Source organism: Eurosta solidaginis, chromosome 1 (genome assembly GCF_040869045.1).
Source record: "Eurosta solidaginis isolate ZX-2024a chromosome 1, ASM4086904v1, whole genome shotgun sequence".
Taxonomy (NCBI): Eukaryota; Metazoa; Arthropoda; class Insecta; order Diptera; family Tephritidae; genus Eurosta; species Eurosta solidaginis.
The window spans coordinates 190,223,607-190,238,664 of record NC_090319.1 but is presented as its reverse complement, the minus strand read 5'-3'; the positions used below and the strand labels follow the sequence as shown (position 1 = coordinate 190,238,664).

At 36.1% G+C, this 15,058-nt stretch overlaps 1 protein-coding gene across 5 annotated transcripts in view; it reads right to left on the bottom strand.

Moving 5' to 3' along the window:
- tw (Protein O-mannosyl-transferase 2) overlaps positions 1-15,058 on the bottom strand; it is a 2,413,568-nt gene that overhangs the window by 1,031,606 nt on the left and 1,366,904 nt on the right. For all 5 annotated transcript variants that reach the window (XR_010948728.1, XR_010948727.1, XM_067760058.1 and 2 more), the window contains exon 9: positions 13,410-13,650. Coding sequence is in view for 3 of the 5 variants with exons in the window: in XM_067760058.1 (XP_067616159.1) it covers positions 13,410-13,650 (241 nt within the window). In the remaining 2 variants the exon portion in view is untranslated. The remainder of the gene's footprint in view (positions 1-13,409; positions 13,651-15,058) is intronic.

The following is a 15,058-nucleotide window of genomic DNA, read 5'->3' as shown; positions in this document are numbered from 1 at the left end:
TATTCATGGTACCTGATTGAGGTTCTTTCGTTTGGTCGTCAAAAAAATTCTGGTAACACTATGCACACATACAGTCTATATGAGATCTTTTTTTTTCACCGGCCGGTTCAACTGAAAATATTAGCTGAAAAAATACAGAATGGTCATTTCTGAAAATACACGAAGCCTGTACCAGGAATATGTACATATTAGAATAAAAGTATAGGCCGCGATATACCTCCAAAGAGAGTTTAGGCCGATCTCCTGTTCTCATTGAAAAAAATTGTTTCTAAATTTTTGATGTTGCTTTGCCCAAGACTTGAACCTAGGGCTTTTGGTTGGTAGGTGGAGCACGCTAGGCTATATAGTGTAAGGGGAAAACGAAGTTTTAAAACTGAATTTTCCACGTGTCCAGTAAAAACATTTTCTTTCGAACTGGTGTCCCGTATAAACGGATGCTCTTTTGCGATTTTCCACACACATGTACAAATATATCCAGAGCAGCTTTCTATTTTCATTCAGACATATCCTACGCAATATTAATGCACTAAATACTTTGTCTGAACAAGTTTTAGTTTTTCATTAGTTAAGGTCTTAAAATGAAAATAATGTGTACGACTTGTCCTGTGCCACCCGTGGAATGCTCCAGTGGCAATTATTGTGATGAGCGGGCGGAGAATTATCACCTTCGCTGGGTGCTTCAACGCTTCCTCCGTTTAAGATGATGTAGACGACTTCCCTCTAGAATCTGAGCACTCTCTGAACATTGGTTACCAGGTTGCCCTTTTCGTTCTGACAGAAATTTGATCCGGGCTCGAAACCTTCTATTTTTCGCCGAATTTTCTGTAACATTTTAAATTTTTTTTATACCCTGTGCCGTATTTCTTGAACGGGTGATAACCATGTAGCTTTATGGATCTTTCAGTGTTTAAACTTTGCGCTGGATATGAGAACATTTCGAGAAACAGCGAAAGAGTTCTCACTCCATTAATCAATAACTGAAATTTCTGTGTAAATGTATTTTTATGAACAATAAGGCTGTTCAGAGTTTTGTGCATTTGATATTGGAAACGATGCAATAGCAAATATAAGCTACGGATTGTGAAAAAAAATTATATTTAAAATTTTTTTTTCACATTTTGCTATTCAACGTTGAAAAAATGAGCTACGGTTTTTGATGTTGCGTATTTGCCATGTGTCTTCATGCGTTTTTTCTCATTTTTATATAGAAAGTGAGCAAGTAGGCAACCCATTTTATGATTATTGTCTAAGGAAATTCTATTTTGAAAAGGAAAGATGGTTATAAATAATACCACAACATATTCAACCGTTTTTTAAGTCGACGCAAAGATTTTCAAAAGATCCGAGAGGCCCTGGTTTTCGTTGCCACGCGCTATTTTTCAAGACAGTTAAATACAGTGTTTAAGTCAACCTTTCAAAGTTTATCATTTAAAATATCAGGATTTATATATGACGGAGATATCCCGTTAAGCATTGAAATAATTGGGCAATTTACAAGAGTGTCGTATTCATGTAAAATTTTAAGATTGAGTTGCTTCCATGAGTTCCAATATAAAACTTGATTAAAGCATAGCACATACGGCAAATAGGAGGAGACCTTGCGAATTGCATAAATATTAATCTTTTACAGGAGTTCTAGTCGCGGTCAGAAGAAGTAGTGTGTTGAATTTCATTGCAATACATTTCTTTGGATGAAAAAAACGTGTGATGATGACTCCTCGGACAAATAGGCTGTATATACACATCTACCACCGATCAAGTCGACAGTTGCTACCGAAATGATGGAATTTTTTTTCGTGAAGTCAATGACTGCTACTTATTTTATATTTTTAAACGGTTTTATTTAGCTTAACTTGACAGGCTGGCTGGTTGGATGGCTGGTTGGTTGGATGGCTGAATGGTTGGCTGGCTGGCACGAATTTTGTAATTGAAATTTAAGTAACTTCCCGATAAGATACAAGCTTGAAACTTGGAATATAGTTCAGAACCCGATTACAATGCAAAAAAAAAGAAAGAAAAAACTCCGCTAGGTGGCGCAAGAACCGAGATATTCAAAAAAATCGTTTTGTGGTCCGATTTGGCTCATATTTGGAACACATAATACATACATATGGCGACCACCGTGGTGTGATGGTAACGTGCTCCGCCTACCACACCGTATGCCCTGGGTTCACACCTCGGGCAAAGCAACATCAAAATTTTAGAAATAAGGTTGTTCTAAGCGGGGTCGCCCCACGGCAGTGTTTCCAAGCGCTCCGAGTGTATTTCTGCCATGAAAAGCTCTCAGTGAAAACTTATCTGCCTTGCAGATGCCGTTCGGAGTCGGCATAAAACAGGTAGGTCTCGTCCGGCCAATTCGTAGGGAAAATAAAGAGGAGCACGACGCAAATTGGAAGAGAAGCTCGGCCTAAAATCTCTTCGGAGGTTATCGCGCCTTACATTTATTTTTTTTTAATCCATACAAGAATAGAAAGCGACCTATGAAAAAAAATCGCCGCTAGGTGGCGCAAGGAACGAGATATTAAAAAAAATCGTATTTGTTGTCTGATTTGGCTTATATTTAGAACACATAATAGCCATATCCAGTGAGTTTTGTAGCTCCGTATCACGCTCAATCCTCACAGGAATGCTCTGGATCATTGGGAGACTTGAGAAGCAGAGATCGTGATATTTTTGTAAATATGAGTTGTGATAGGCAGATGTCGCCGTTGTATTTCATTTAAGACGTAAGGCTAAGCTAGGTCCACGAGAAGGGGGGGGGGGATTCCCCTCGGGCCCGGGGTTTCTCAAGGGGCCCGCGATTTAGAGGTAGGTACTAAAACATTTTTTTTAATTCAGGAGAGTCTTTAATAGTTCCATGTGCAAATTTCAAGCCGAATTCCAAAAGCAAACCATATTGATAATGATTTTTTGCCTGGGCTTCGAACAGTGAGGAGACAATAAAAACATCAAACAAAAATGTATGTTTACATGAATCCGAAATCGTAAAGTTTTCGTGGTGACACTGATGAAGGTTCTTCAAAAATTCTTCCAACAATACCACCAACTCTATATCAAAGTCCAGACTATTTAAACGACTTCGATATCGGTAGCGTGAATAATGAGTTTTTGCGATCTGAAGAAGTCAACGAAATAATTCGTCGAAGACATCAAAAGTGTTCTGTTATTTTTCCACGTGATTGTCATGATGAGGCATTTCCTACCTCGTTGTTAAACAGAATCTTGCCAAATGGAGAGAAAGTGGAGCGTGATTGGTTAGTGTGGAGTGCCAGTAGCAATGCTTTTTATTGCCTACCATTTCGTCTATCAAGCACCAAGACTTTAAATCGACCTAAAATTTGTTCTGCGGATATTCGAATTCCTGGTATGGAAGAAGCTATACGCTAAACTGCCAGCACACGAAAGTACTCAAGATCACATTAAATGTTATATTCAATGGCGATCATTACAAAATCGAATTCAAAAGGAGGCTACAATTGATACACTTATCAATGACCAGCTAATCACTGAAACTCAAAAGTGGAAAGAAATTTTATATGGAATTTTGGGCACTATTTTATTTTTGGGTGAAAGAGCCGTAGCTTTCAAAGGCGAAAGTATATATTTTGGTGAACGAAACGATGGACATTTTTTGGGCATCTAAGATCTCATAAGCCAATATGATCCGATACTTAGAGATCATTTGGAGAAGATTAGGATTTCACAACAGCAGCACAAACCTTTACAAGTTCACTATCTTTCCCCAGACATTCAGAACTAGTAATAGAAATTTGTGCAAAGCACGTGAGGGAAAAGAAAGCCAAGTATTTTTTTATTATCGTTGATGCTATGTCTGATGCTAGTAACGTTGACTTCGTTAATTTTGCGCTAAATCCATTTCAATTCGAAAGAAACAAATGTTGCAGTTCAAGAACTGTTTTTGGCTTTCGTGAATTGTAACCAAAAAACTGGTCAGAGAATCGCTGATCTAATTTGCCATATTTGATTGAAGATTGTCGTGCACAAGTGTACGATAACGGCCCCAATATGAAAGGAGCTTACAACGGAGCACTACGTCACATTCTCGACAAAAACTCGAATGCTGATTACTCGCCTTGTGCAACCCACAGTCTCAATTTATGTGGTGTTGATGCTGCAGAATGTTGTACGGCTGCAATTACTTGTTTCGGAGTTGTACAAAAATCTTTTACTATTTTCAGCAGCACTCCACAACGATGGGAAATTCCTCAAAAAAAATGTACCGAGCTTTGTTGTTTTTGTCTTATTAGCTGATTTGAAGTTGATCAGGAACCAATGGGAAACAATTTTAAACGAATGCAAAACAATTGCTATTCAATTGAATATCTCACCAAAGCTTCAGGACATTCGAAAGAGAAAACCCAAAAGACGTTCTGAAGATAATTTAGATGAGATGATTACGGATGATTCAGAGTCTGATTTTAAAAACAATACATTCCTGGTGATTGTTGAGTCGGTAATCACTGGCATTACTGAACGATTTGCAGCTATGAGTAATTTGAGCGAGACTTTTCCTTTTTGTGGCAATTTGAAGACATGGATGAAACTACGGTTCGGGCAAGCGCAGCAAAATTTGTCGACAAATACAAGTTGGACATTTCTCAAACTTAGAATGCGAAGTAATTCACTTAAAACACATTTACGAAGCCAATTTTGATAAAGGTCTGTCATCATTGGAATTGCTAAATGCCATATACATATGTTCAAAATCTGTACACAATTTTCCGCAACATTTGCGTTGCTTTACTTATCTTTTGCACTATACCTGTCACTGTAGATATTTCAGAACGTTCCTTCAGCGTTCTTTCAAGAATCAAAAACTTTCATAGCTCATGTTCATCTCAAGAGCGAGTTTCAGGACTTGCCACGCTTTGTGTTGAATCCCTTTCGGCAAGACAGTTAAATTTTTATTTTATTATAAAAAATTTTGCAGCGAAAAAAGCAAGAAAAGCCAATCTTTGATATCCGAACTTTCTATATTGAATAATTAAAATTTATATTCATCATTAAATTGTTAAAATGTTACCAAATAACTAGAAAAGATTTTTTGAAACAATATTTGGCTGTTAAAAGAGAATTTTATTTCTAAGTTAGAATAAAATGGTATAAATAGTAAATATTCTGTGTTAATTTTATTTTCAGCTCTTAGTCCAAAAATCATTTAGTTGATGTCGCAAAGTTTTTTTTTTTTTGATGTAATCCATCAATAATGATTCATGAAAGACACGTCATTAATTCAAATTACTCAAATGTATTAGTGGATTTTTATAGGGGCCCGGATTTTCTCTCTACGGCCCTGGCTAAGGCCAAGTAGCGCCATCTATTTTTGAAAAAAGTAGGTTTATTGAAGGCAGCGTTGCCAAACTAAAGATAAGAAATTAAAAAATTATCTGCCTCACAAATTGAACCAGAATTCTATCTGGATGGCTCAAATCATTGTTGTTGCATTTACTTGCAAAATTATTTATCTGACTCAGGTTCTTTGTGACGGGATGATGGCTAATACATACAAGAATAGAAAGCGATCTATGAAAAAAAATCGCCGCTAGGTGGCGCAAGGATCGAGATATTCAAAAAAATCGTATTGGCGTCCGATTTGGCTCATATTTGGAACACATAATACATACAAGTATAGAAAGCGACCTATGAAAAAAATCGCCGCAAGGTGGCGCAAGGATCGAGATATTCAAGAGTCGTATTTGTTGTCCGATTTGGTCCATATTTGGAACACATAATGCATACATGAATAGAAAGCGACCTATGATGTCCGATTTGTCTCATATTTGGAAAAAATATTACATACAGTCCGGTAGAAGTGACATCAAATATTTTGGAGTTCGAGGAGGGACAATCATACCTGGCGCAGAGTCGAGTAAAGTCTTTGGAATGATTATGTATTGAGGACTTATATTGTCACAAATTGTTAGGAGAGTCCCTGTAATAATGAGTCACTAAATGAACTAAATATAATGAGAAATAATAAGCAATTAAATAAAGACTAAAAACTTGATAATAAAGTAATTCAAAAAAAAAATTTAGTTAAACGGTTGTATTGAAAACAATACTTACATGAAGTAATAATAATACTAAAAGCTAGAAAATAATTAGGTAGGTCCTAGGTACTAGTCATCATGCTCCTCATCAATCTAAAGCGTTGATCAGACAATTAAATAAAAGCGTTGGACGCGTCAAATTTCTATTGATAGTTATATATAAGGCCAACTAAACCTTAATAAAGTTATGCTACGCCTCACATTTTTAGAAATTTCACGCGCCCAACGCTTTTATTTAATTGTCTGATCAACGCCCTAGATTGATGAGAAGTGTGATGACTAGTACCTGGGACCTACCTAATTATTTCCTAGTTTTAGTATTATTATTACTTCATGTAAGTATTGTTTTCAATAAAACCGTTTAACTTATACATTTTTTTTTAATTATTTTATTGTAGCTGTGTTTGTGATATGCCGTTCCCTGGATCTCCTTCGCTGAGTTTGCTGCATTTTGCTGGTTGTTTTAATTTTTTAAAGAGTGCCTGATAGTTTTTCTCGTACTCTTATCACGTTGGCTTATGCAACTTTTCTTTCTCTTTTTTTTTTGTAGACACTTATTGGGTACAGTTTGGCACAGTTTTTAACTTATGCTATTCAAATTCCCTTCCTTTTAGGTTCTTGAAGTTTCTTGGTGGCTATATTTATTAATTATTAATTTTAACTAATTTTTAACTCTTTCTTTTCATGGTTTTTATATATGTATGATATATATTTTGAATTTTAAGTGGGGATTATCCTTATTGCTTTTAAAACAACGTGACATCAGGACGGACAAGGCGAGATTTTTCCCAAATCATTAAATAAATTATAAAATGAAAAATTGCTTCAAATAAATGCTTTCATACATTTAAAGCAATAAGGATAATTCCCGCTTAAAACTTCAACAAATAGACAACATTGGTTAATTCGTTGTAGTTCTATAAATAGAACAAAAAGCAACAACACCAAGTTTCTTTGAAACCGCCTTACTAACGCATAACTTTACCACTTGATGCCATACGAAGTATGGACTGTGAATAAAGACAAATATGCAAAGAAGGCAATTGGGATAAGGTTTACAACAACTAAGGCATGACGTGGCTGAATGCGTTTGTAACACTTCAACCATCGTAGGAGTGCGAGCTCAAATCCCACTCCCGGGAGAAGAGGCTTTGAAGAGATTTACAGGGTATAATCGAAACAGCTGCCGCCTTGTTCGCCCTGATGTCACGTTGTTTAAATTTTTCCCAAATCATTAAATAAATTATTTTTTTTACTTTTTTTGTATATACTTAAATATTGTTCATTCCTTTTCTTATTTTCAAAAATTTTTTTTTGTTTTACATTTCTTTTTTCTCAGCCGTTATTCCAGCAATACTCTGTTTTTAGTGGAAAATTTTAATATATTTTAAAATTATAAATTTTTATCACGTGTTTTTTCCTTAGGTTGAACTGTTAGATCAATTAAGACATATAGGCTGAATGTGTCCATAGTGTTTTTTCCTTCACTGCTTACTCATTTTTCGCAATTATATAACTTTTTCTATATCTTTTTTTCTCAATTATAAAATTTGTCTTACGTCTTTTCCAACTTGGCACAACTCTAATTTGTTTACGCTTGTATATGTATTTATGTGCTCTTATTTCTTTTTTTGTTTGTTTTATAATTCAGTTACCAATTTTTTTATAGTGTTCACGTTTTGTTTTCGGAGATTAATTGATTTAATTTTTAGATTTTTTTCCGCTTCATTCTCAAATAAATTTAATTCTTTCTTGGCACCGAAAGGACTATGAATAAAGTTACCTTTGTCACTTTTGGTTTTACACGTGTAAAAACTTCAAGTTAAAATTTATTATTTTTTTTTTCTTTTTAAACTTATATATATGTTTATTATTATTTTATATATGCATGTCCTCTTTTATCGTTTTTTTTTAATTCACTCGCCAAATTTTTGTTTTATAATGTTAACGTTTAATTATTAGATTTTTCCTTTTCACTCCTTCCTAAAGTGGAGTTCTTTGCACCGAAAGGACAATGAATAAAGTTACATTTGTCACTTTTGGTTTTACATGTGTAAAAACTTTAAGTTAAAATTTATTATAGTTTTCTTCTTCTTAAACTTATAACAATGTATATTATTATTTTAAATATAAGTATGAAATGTGGTTTGTTGCAACGATCTTTACTTGTATGTGTATAAAAAAAATTTACGTTATAGATCTTAGAAAAACATTACAAAGTTTACAAACGGCGATGGTTGCTAGGTCATGTTTCTGAATTTTACTTCTTCATCAGCTGGCTTCTCGGGAGCTGAGTATTGAACTCGAAATCTCCAACATTCATATTTCGTACTACTCGCTTTGCAATTGGTCTCTAAGGATTTCAATAATTTTTCGACTGACGTGGCGGCGTGAAACCAAAGTCCGATGAAAAACCTCGTATAAGAAGACAACCCTTAACTGATGCCAAATATGGCAAACACTTATAGGATAATAATTTAAGGACATGCACCTGGAATGTCCGTGCCCTAATGGCGATTTTTGCAGACGCCCGGTTGGTTGATGTCCTCATCAAAGCAAAATCCTATCACCGCTATCCAAGAAATGCTAGGAAGGAAGAAGACTAAAATGTGTGATATCTACTGGAGTGGCCATACAAATAAGCGCAGTTTCGGCGTCAGATTTGTGATGGGAGGAAGACCCTGTCGAAAAGAACTGACGTTCACTTCTGTGGATGAACTTCTCGCCGTTATCCGAATAAAATCAAAAAATAATTAATTATCATTTACCTGCGCCCATACACCGAAAGAGGGGACAGACGATGAAGACGATTTTCAAAAACGTTTCGAACACACATACGAGCGCTGCGGCCACGGAAAAATAACTAATACGAAGAAGAATGCCGTGTTGCAACCAAAAGGAAAGACGCTGCCTACAGGGCTAAGTTAAAAGCGAGCGCAAAAAGAAGAGTGTTGAAAAGGAAAGCGAGTCGAATTTTACCAAAAAATTCGTCGACATACGGAAGGCTTTAAGCAGGGGGAAAACTCCCGTACTGTATGAAAAAAAATGGCGAGCTTGTAGCCGATGTGCAGATTATTAAAGGAACACTTTTCTGCTCTCCTAAATGGAGACAGTGATGTGCTACACAGGGATGATGAACCCGATGCCGCAATCGATGGTAATTGAATTAATGTCCCCCACCCGGGAACGACGAAGTCAGAATGGAATAACCAGATTAAAAAACAAGAAGACCGCGGGCGCTGATAGATTGTCTGCGCAGCTATTCAAATACGCCAGCGAGGATAAGGCATATGCATTAGCTGTTTTACAAAATATGGTTGACGAGTGCATACCCGACGGTTGGGATCTTAGTGTCCTTTTTCCAGTCCACAAGAAAGGAGATCCTCCAAACTGCGCCAACTATCGCGGAATCAGCCTTCTTAATACCGCATATAAGGTATCGTCAAAGGTATTGTTTATTCACAATGCGCCAAGTCCTGAAAAACCCGCGTAAAAAGAATTTACACACATCACTTCTTCATGGACTTTAAAGCAGCCTTCGGCAGCACGAAAAGGAGCTGGCTATGTCTGAATGTGGTTTATCCGCTAATATATACGGCTGTGCGAAATGACATTGAGCAACACCAGCAACTCAGTCAGAATTGGGAAGGACCTCTCCGAGCCGTTCGAAACTTAACGAGGTCTCAGAGAGAATTATTCTAGCTACAAAATTGTTCCTCTCTGTAACATTATCTATAAAAACGACAATTACTGGCTTATGCTGATGACATTGATATCATCAAGTTCTTCTTACTCCAAACTGGAAAAAACGAAGCAGAGAAGTTGGTTTTGATGGTGCATGAGGACAAAACGAAGTATTAGCTTTCATCGAGGACAGAGACAGAACATTTGCGCCTTGCCAACCACGCTACTGCTGCTTGCCACACTCTCTCTAATAATTGCTACTTTGGACTAGGTAGCTGACTGAGAAGTAAACTCCTCTCTCGCCAAACACACATCATGCTTTAAACCTTATGGTACCCGTCCTGCTATATGGTGCAGAAGCATGGACTGACAACATCAGATGAAGCGACTTTGGGAGTGTTCGAGAGAAAAGTTCTTCGAAAGATTTATGGACCTCTACGCATTGGCGATGGCGAGTACCGAAGAAGATTTAATGATGAGCCGTACGAGCTATACGCAGACATCCACATAGTCCAGCGAATTAAAACGCAGCGGCTGCGCTGGCTAGGTCATGTTATGCGAATGAAAGATGACGCTCCGGCTAAGCAGGTATTTTTATCGGAGCTCGCCTATGGACGCAGAGAAAGATGGCGGCCCCCACTCCGCTGGAAGGGCCAGGTGGAAAACGATTTAATTTCCCTTGGTGTGACCAATTGGTGCCAGTTAACAGAGCGCAGAAGCAACTGGCGCACCTTTTTGTATGTCATAACCGTTTAAACGCTTTATCGCCAATTAAGTAAGTAATTTAAGGTTATAGGTGACATATTATATTGTTATGCTGTTAACATTATTAGCATTTCCAGGAGAGTATTTAGTTTATATGTAGATCTAAGTATGCAATTTTTTCAATTTAATAAGTATGTAAAGCAAAGATAAGCATTTTTTAGGTAAGTATGTAATCGGTAGGTATTAGTATTTCTTTTGACTTTGTATATTTCGGTAAAGGTAAGTATGTATTAGGGTGTGTAGGAATTTGCAATATATCTCAAATTTTCCATTTTCAGGAGAAAATTCGATAACATTGGAATTCATGTCTTCCGTAAGGGAGTTAATGAAACTCATAAACGCAAAAAAAAACTTAAAATAAAAACGATTTTCCTTTGTTTTGTAGATAACGTTTGTATTTCATTAAGCTCAAAGCCAAATTAAAGAAATCAATTTGATAATGTCCAAATTTATGTAGGTTCAAGGATTTAGGACATGTTTTAAGTTTTAATGTTTTAAATTTATTTTTAGTTAAACAGTTTTTAACAATTTATTAAATAATTATAAATTAAATTAGAAATTTCTATTTCGGTATTCTGAATTGAACTGCAAAAAATCTGTTACATTCATAAATTTTCTAACAATCTTATATCAGCTTACTTAAAATCTTTTCAATATTTAACCACATAACAAAGTAAAAGTTATACAAAGTAATTCAGTTTCTATTTCCTACATTTATTTATGTTCAATATTTTGTATGCAATCTGAAGTGAGAAAACTTTTTTCACTTTTGATGAGAACCTTCCTTTGGCTTGGATTGTTTGCTAAACCAATTTTTCTCCACGTTACATGCCGAAGTCGATATAAAATAAACAAAAAACATCAAAATTAAATAAAAATGAGATTCTGGTTTTTGCAGATAACATTTCTTATTTTATTGACCTCAAGGCCAAATTAAAGAAACCAATTTAATAATACCTAAACTTATTTATGTTCAATATTTTGTTTGCAAACTGAAAGCTTTGTTCGGTTTGCTGAGAAGCTTCTTTTGGCAGAAACACTTCACTTCGGCTTGACATGCCGAAGTCGATATATCGAATATAAATAAATATTGTGAGAAATATTAGCATCACTAAGCTGCTACTAAATAAATGCACAACAACAATAAAGCAGCCGCTCTTATGTAGAAGGCGACGAAGAGATAACTCACACACACAAATATGTAGTCACCAGCCGATGTAGTTACTCACACATAAACACGCATATGGCTATGGGAGAGGCGTGGACTACAGATATACACGTATATAACTGGTAACTAACCACGCATGCGCTACAACTGTTCGCGAAATTACTAGACCTAAGGAGAAATGGGTGAACGAAGAAACCGAGAGTATAAAAGCAGCGCAAGCTGAGTAATAACGAATCAGTTTGATTTAAACACGCTATCAGTTGCGAAGTGAAGTATGGTTGTGAAATATAATTGTGCTAGTCCCAAAGTAGTATAAAAAAGACCATTTTGCAATACAGGATATTGGAGTGATTTATTCACCAGTTTAGCAATTCGAACGTAACAGAAGGTTTCAAATAAGCGGAATTTCCCTAAATTCGTTACAATGTAAATATTTTCAAACTGGTTTATTTAATCCGGCATTGAGATGAACAAAAATAAAAACGTTAAAAGTGCCATCATTCTTTAATTGGCGCTTGGCCGTCCAAGCAATTTTGTTCTTTTTGTTACAAGTCACGCTATCCCTATTTCGCGATAGCTGACGCCGATTGGGAGCACCTAGGGATTTCAAGTCTTCCTGCACCTGCCTCTTTTAACTCAGAGAAGGTCTCCCCCTTGTTTTGCTTCCAAACTGCGATGTCGACTTGAATACTTTCATGGCCGTAGCGTCTTCGTTCGTTCGCATAACATGACCCTGCCGGCGAAGCCTATTGGTCGCTACACTAAGTTGAATATCTGCGTAAACATCAAACAGCTCATCATTATACCTCCTTGGATATTCGCCGTCGGCATCACGAACGGGACCATAAGTCTTCCGTAAAACTTTTCTCTCGAACACTCCAAGAGCATTCTCAAATTCTCTCGACACGGTCCATGATTCCGAGCCATACATCAGGACAGCAATGATGAGCGATTTGTAGAGTGATTTTTGTTTGTCGAGACTTTACTTTTCAATTGCCTACTCAGTCCAAATTATCACTTAACTATTAGGGCAGTTCAACAAGGCGCGCCAGTCGCCTCTTCGTTGAACTAACTGGCGTCAACATGGGCCTTCCAGTGGAGTCTTGTTTGTGTTAATGCCGATTCCCAATTAAACGAAGAGAGGCCACACACAAAACAGCGCTGAAGTCTGAGTTTTATTTATTTGAATTAATTAATCAGAGGCTGCGATTATTTAAATCCACGTATGGCTGAACAATTTAGGACGCGGCAAGGGGTGTCCCCCTTGCCTTTTCCTAGGATATCATAAGTTTGAAAGTTTCAGTGGAAAGCGCTGCAAGGGGGCAGAACTAGAACTAATCCTGTTCCTTATTGAGATAGCTCTGCGCTAGTACGGAACTAGTTTGTTTTGTTGTAGGGATAAATCAAGTTCAATAGTTTAAAACAATGTTTGTGCAGAATTTCGTTACAGACAAAAAAACCTTTGTATTGGATCCGTATACTGATTTGGTATGCATAAGATTTTTAAAATCTGGAATCTGGACATGAAGCAAAATATCTGAACAGTCTAGCCAAATCCAGCCCATCTGGCAACCCTCAGGTCGGTATCCGCAGGTATTTTTATTGAAACATAGCGTATATATATCCAGCAAAGGACTGTCAATATCGATAATATCAAAAAAGGTTAATATATTAATGTCTACAATTTTCGAAAACTTCAACTTGCATGCATACATACTTACGTTTGTTATTTTGGTTCTCTTCAACGTTCCAAATCGCATTTTTATCCCTTATATTGGTATTACAAGAAACTTCCTGCTGCTCAAATCCCCACTTGGGAAGTTGCCTTCCAGTTGCGGTCAATGCGCAATTTTGTAAATAATGTATAAGCAAGAATTTTGTTGTAACAGTTTTGATGCTTTCGTTGATTCTGGCTTCAACGGAAAATACTCTCCATATGTCGTTAGAATCGCCATGACCTTGCTGTAATGAAAATTCATAGAATGAATTTGGTAGAATTTCAAAATTTTTAAAAAATACAGTTTTTATACTTTTAATGAAAATAAATTGATATATTTACTTTGGTCTAATTCTCGAAAAGTTTGTGTAAGATATAAACCCTCCAGTATTTTTTTAACATGATTTAAGGACTTGGTGAAATTTTGGTATATCTTATTGAAATTTGGTGAGCAGGTATTTTTGATCTACCATATAATCAGATGATAGCATCCATGGCATACAGTGATGTCTGAAAAAATCGTCAAGATCGGTGGTAAATATAAGTAATATATGAGCCTCTCAGTGCACACATCGATTAACTCCATAAAATATTCAAAATTTTGCGAATCATTGTTATAAACATTTTCACTATAGGTACAAAAAATTTACTTTCTAACATATTTAGTACGCATGATGCATAGGATTGAGTTAAACGCATCTACATATACGAAAAAATGCTTACGTATGTGACGGGGCTTTAAAGGGCCCGTTACTGACTACTCAAAACTTAGCAACACTTAACTTGACTTAGAAGTCTGTTGAATTTTGATTTTCTATGTAAGTTCTAAGTGACGTTTACATTTTGAGATGCCATTTGTTTGTTTCCATTTCATTTTGACATCTTACCATACAAATTGACATTTATTGATTATGATGGCAGAGTGTATGCGCTAAGTGGAGTATAATCGGTGCTAAGTTGCCAAGCTTACGCCAAGTCAAGTCAAGTCTATGCTAAGTATCAGTAATGGGCCCTAAGTCTGAAGCCAGCAGACGCTTCGCGAAACTACGTATGAACATACATACATACATATGTACACATGTACAATGTACATGTTAGCGCGCATACAATGATTTAAGTAATGCGTAAATTTAGTTGCAAATTATCGTCCTCCTACTTTAGGAGGGGTTTTTAAAAAATAATAAGAATTTTATATGGTTAGTTACAGAATGTAACATTGACACCAAACTCAGATTCCAAACTGACTTTATTTTCCAAAATTGCTCTTATTTATAACTTAATTCAATATTTACAATATAAGCGTTGCATCGGATTTGCCCTTGAAAACCGATGCGTGAGAAATGGAATGTTTATTCAATGAAATGCCAGTGGCTTGAGAAATATAATATTTGTTTAGTCTGCTTACTGAAATGCCAGTGGCTTGAGAAATATAATCTTTGTTTAGTCTGCTTACTGAAATGCCAGTGGCTTGAGAATACAATAATTGTTTAGTCTGCTTACTGAAATGCCAGTGGCTTGAGAAATGGAATATTTGTTTATGATTGCCATAAGGGCACTGTGGGAAGTGTACTGTTAACTTGCATCAATATGTTGATTGTTTTTGTGTTGATGATGTTTGCAACTATAACGGTTTATAAAATACATGTCGGTCTT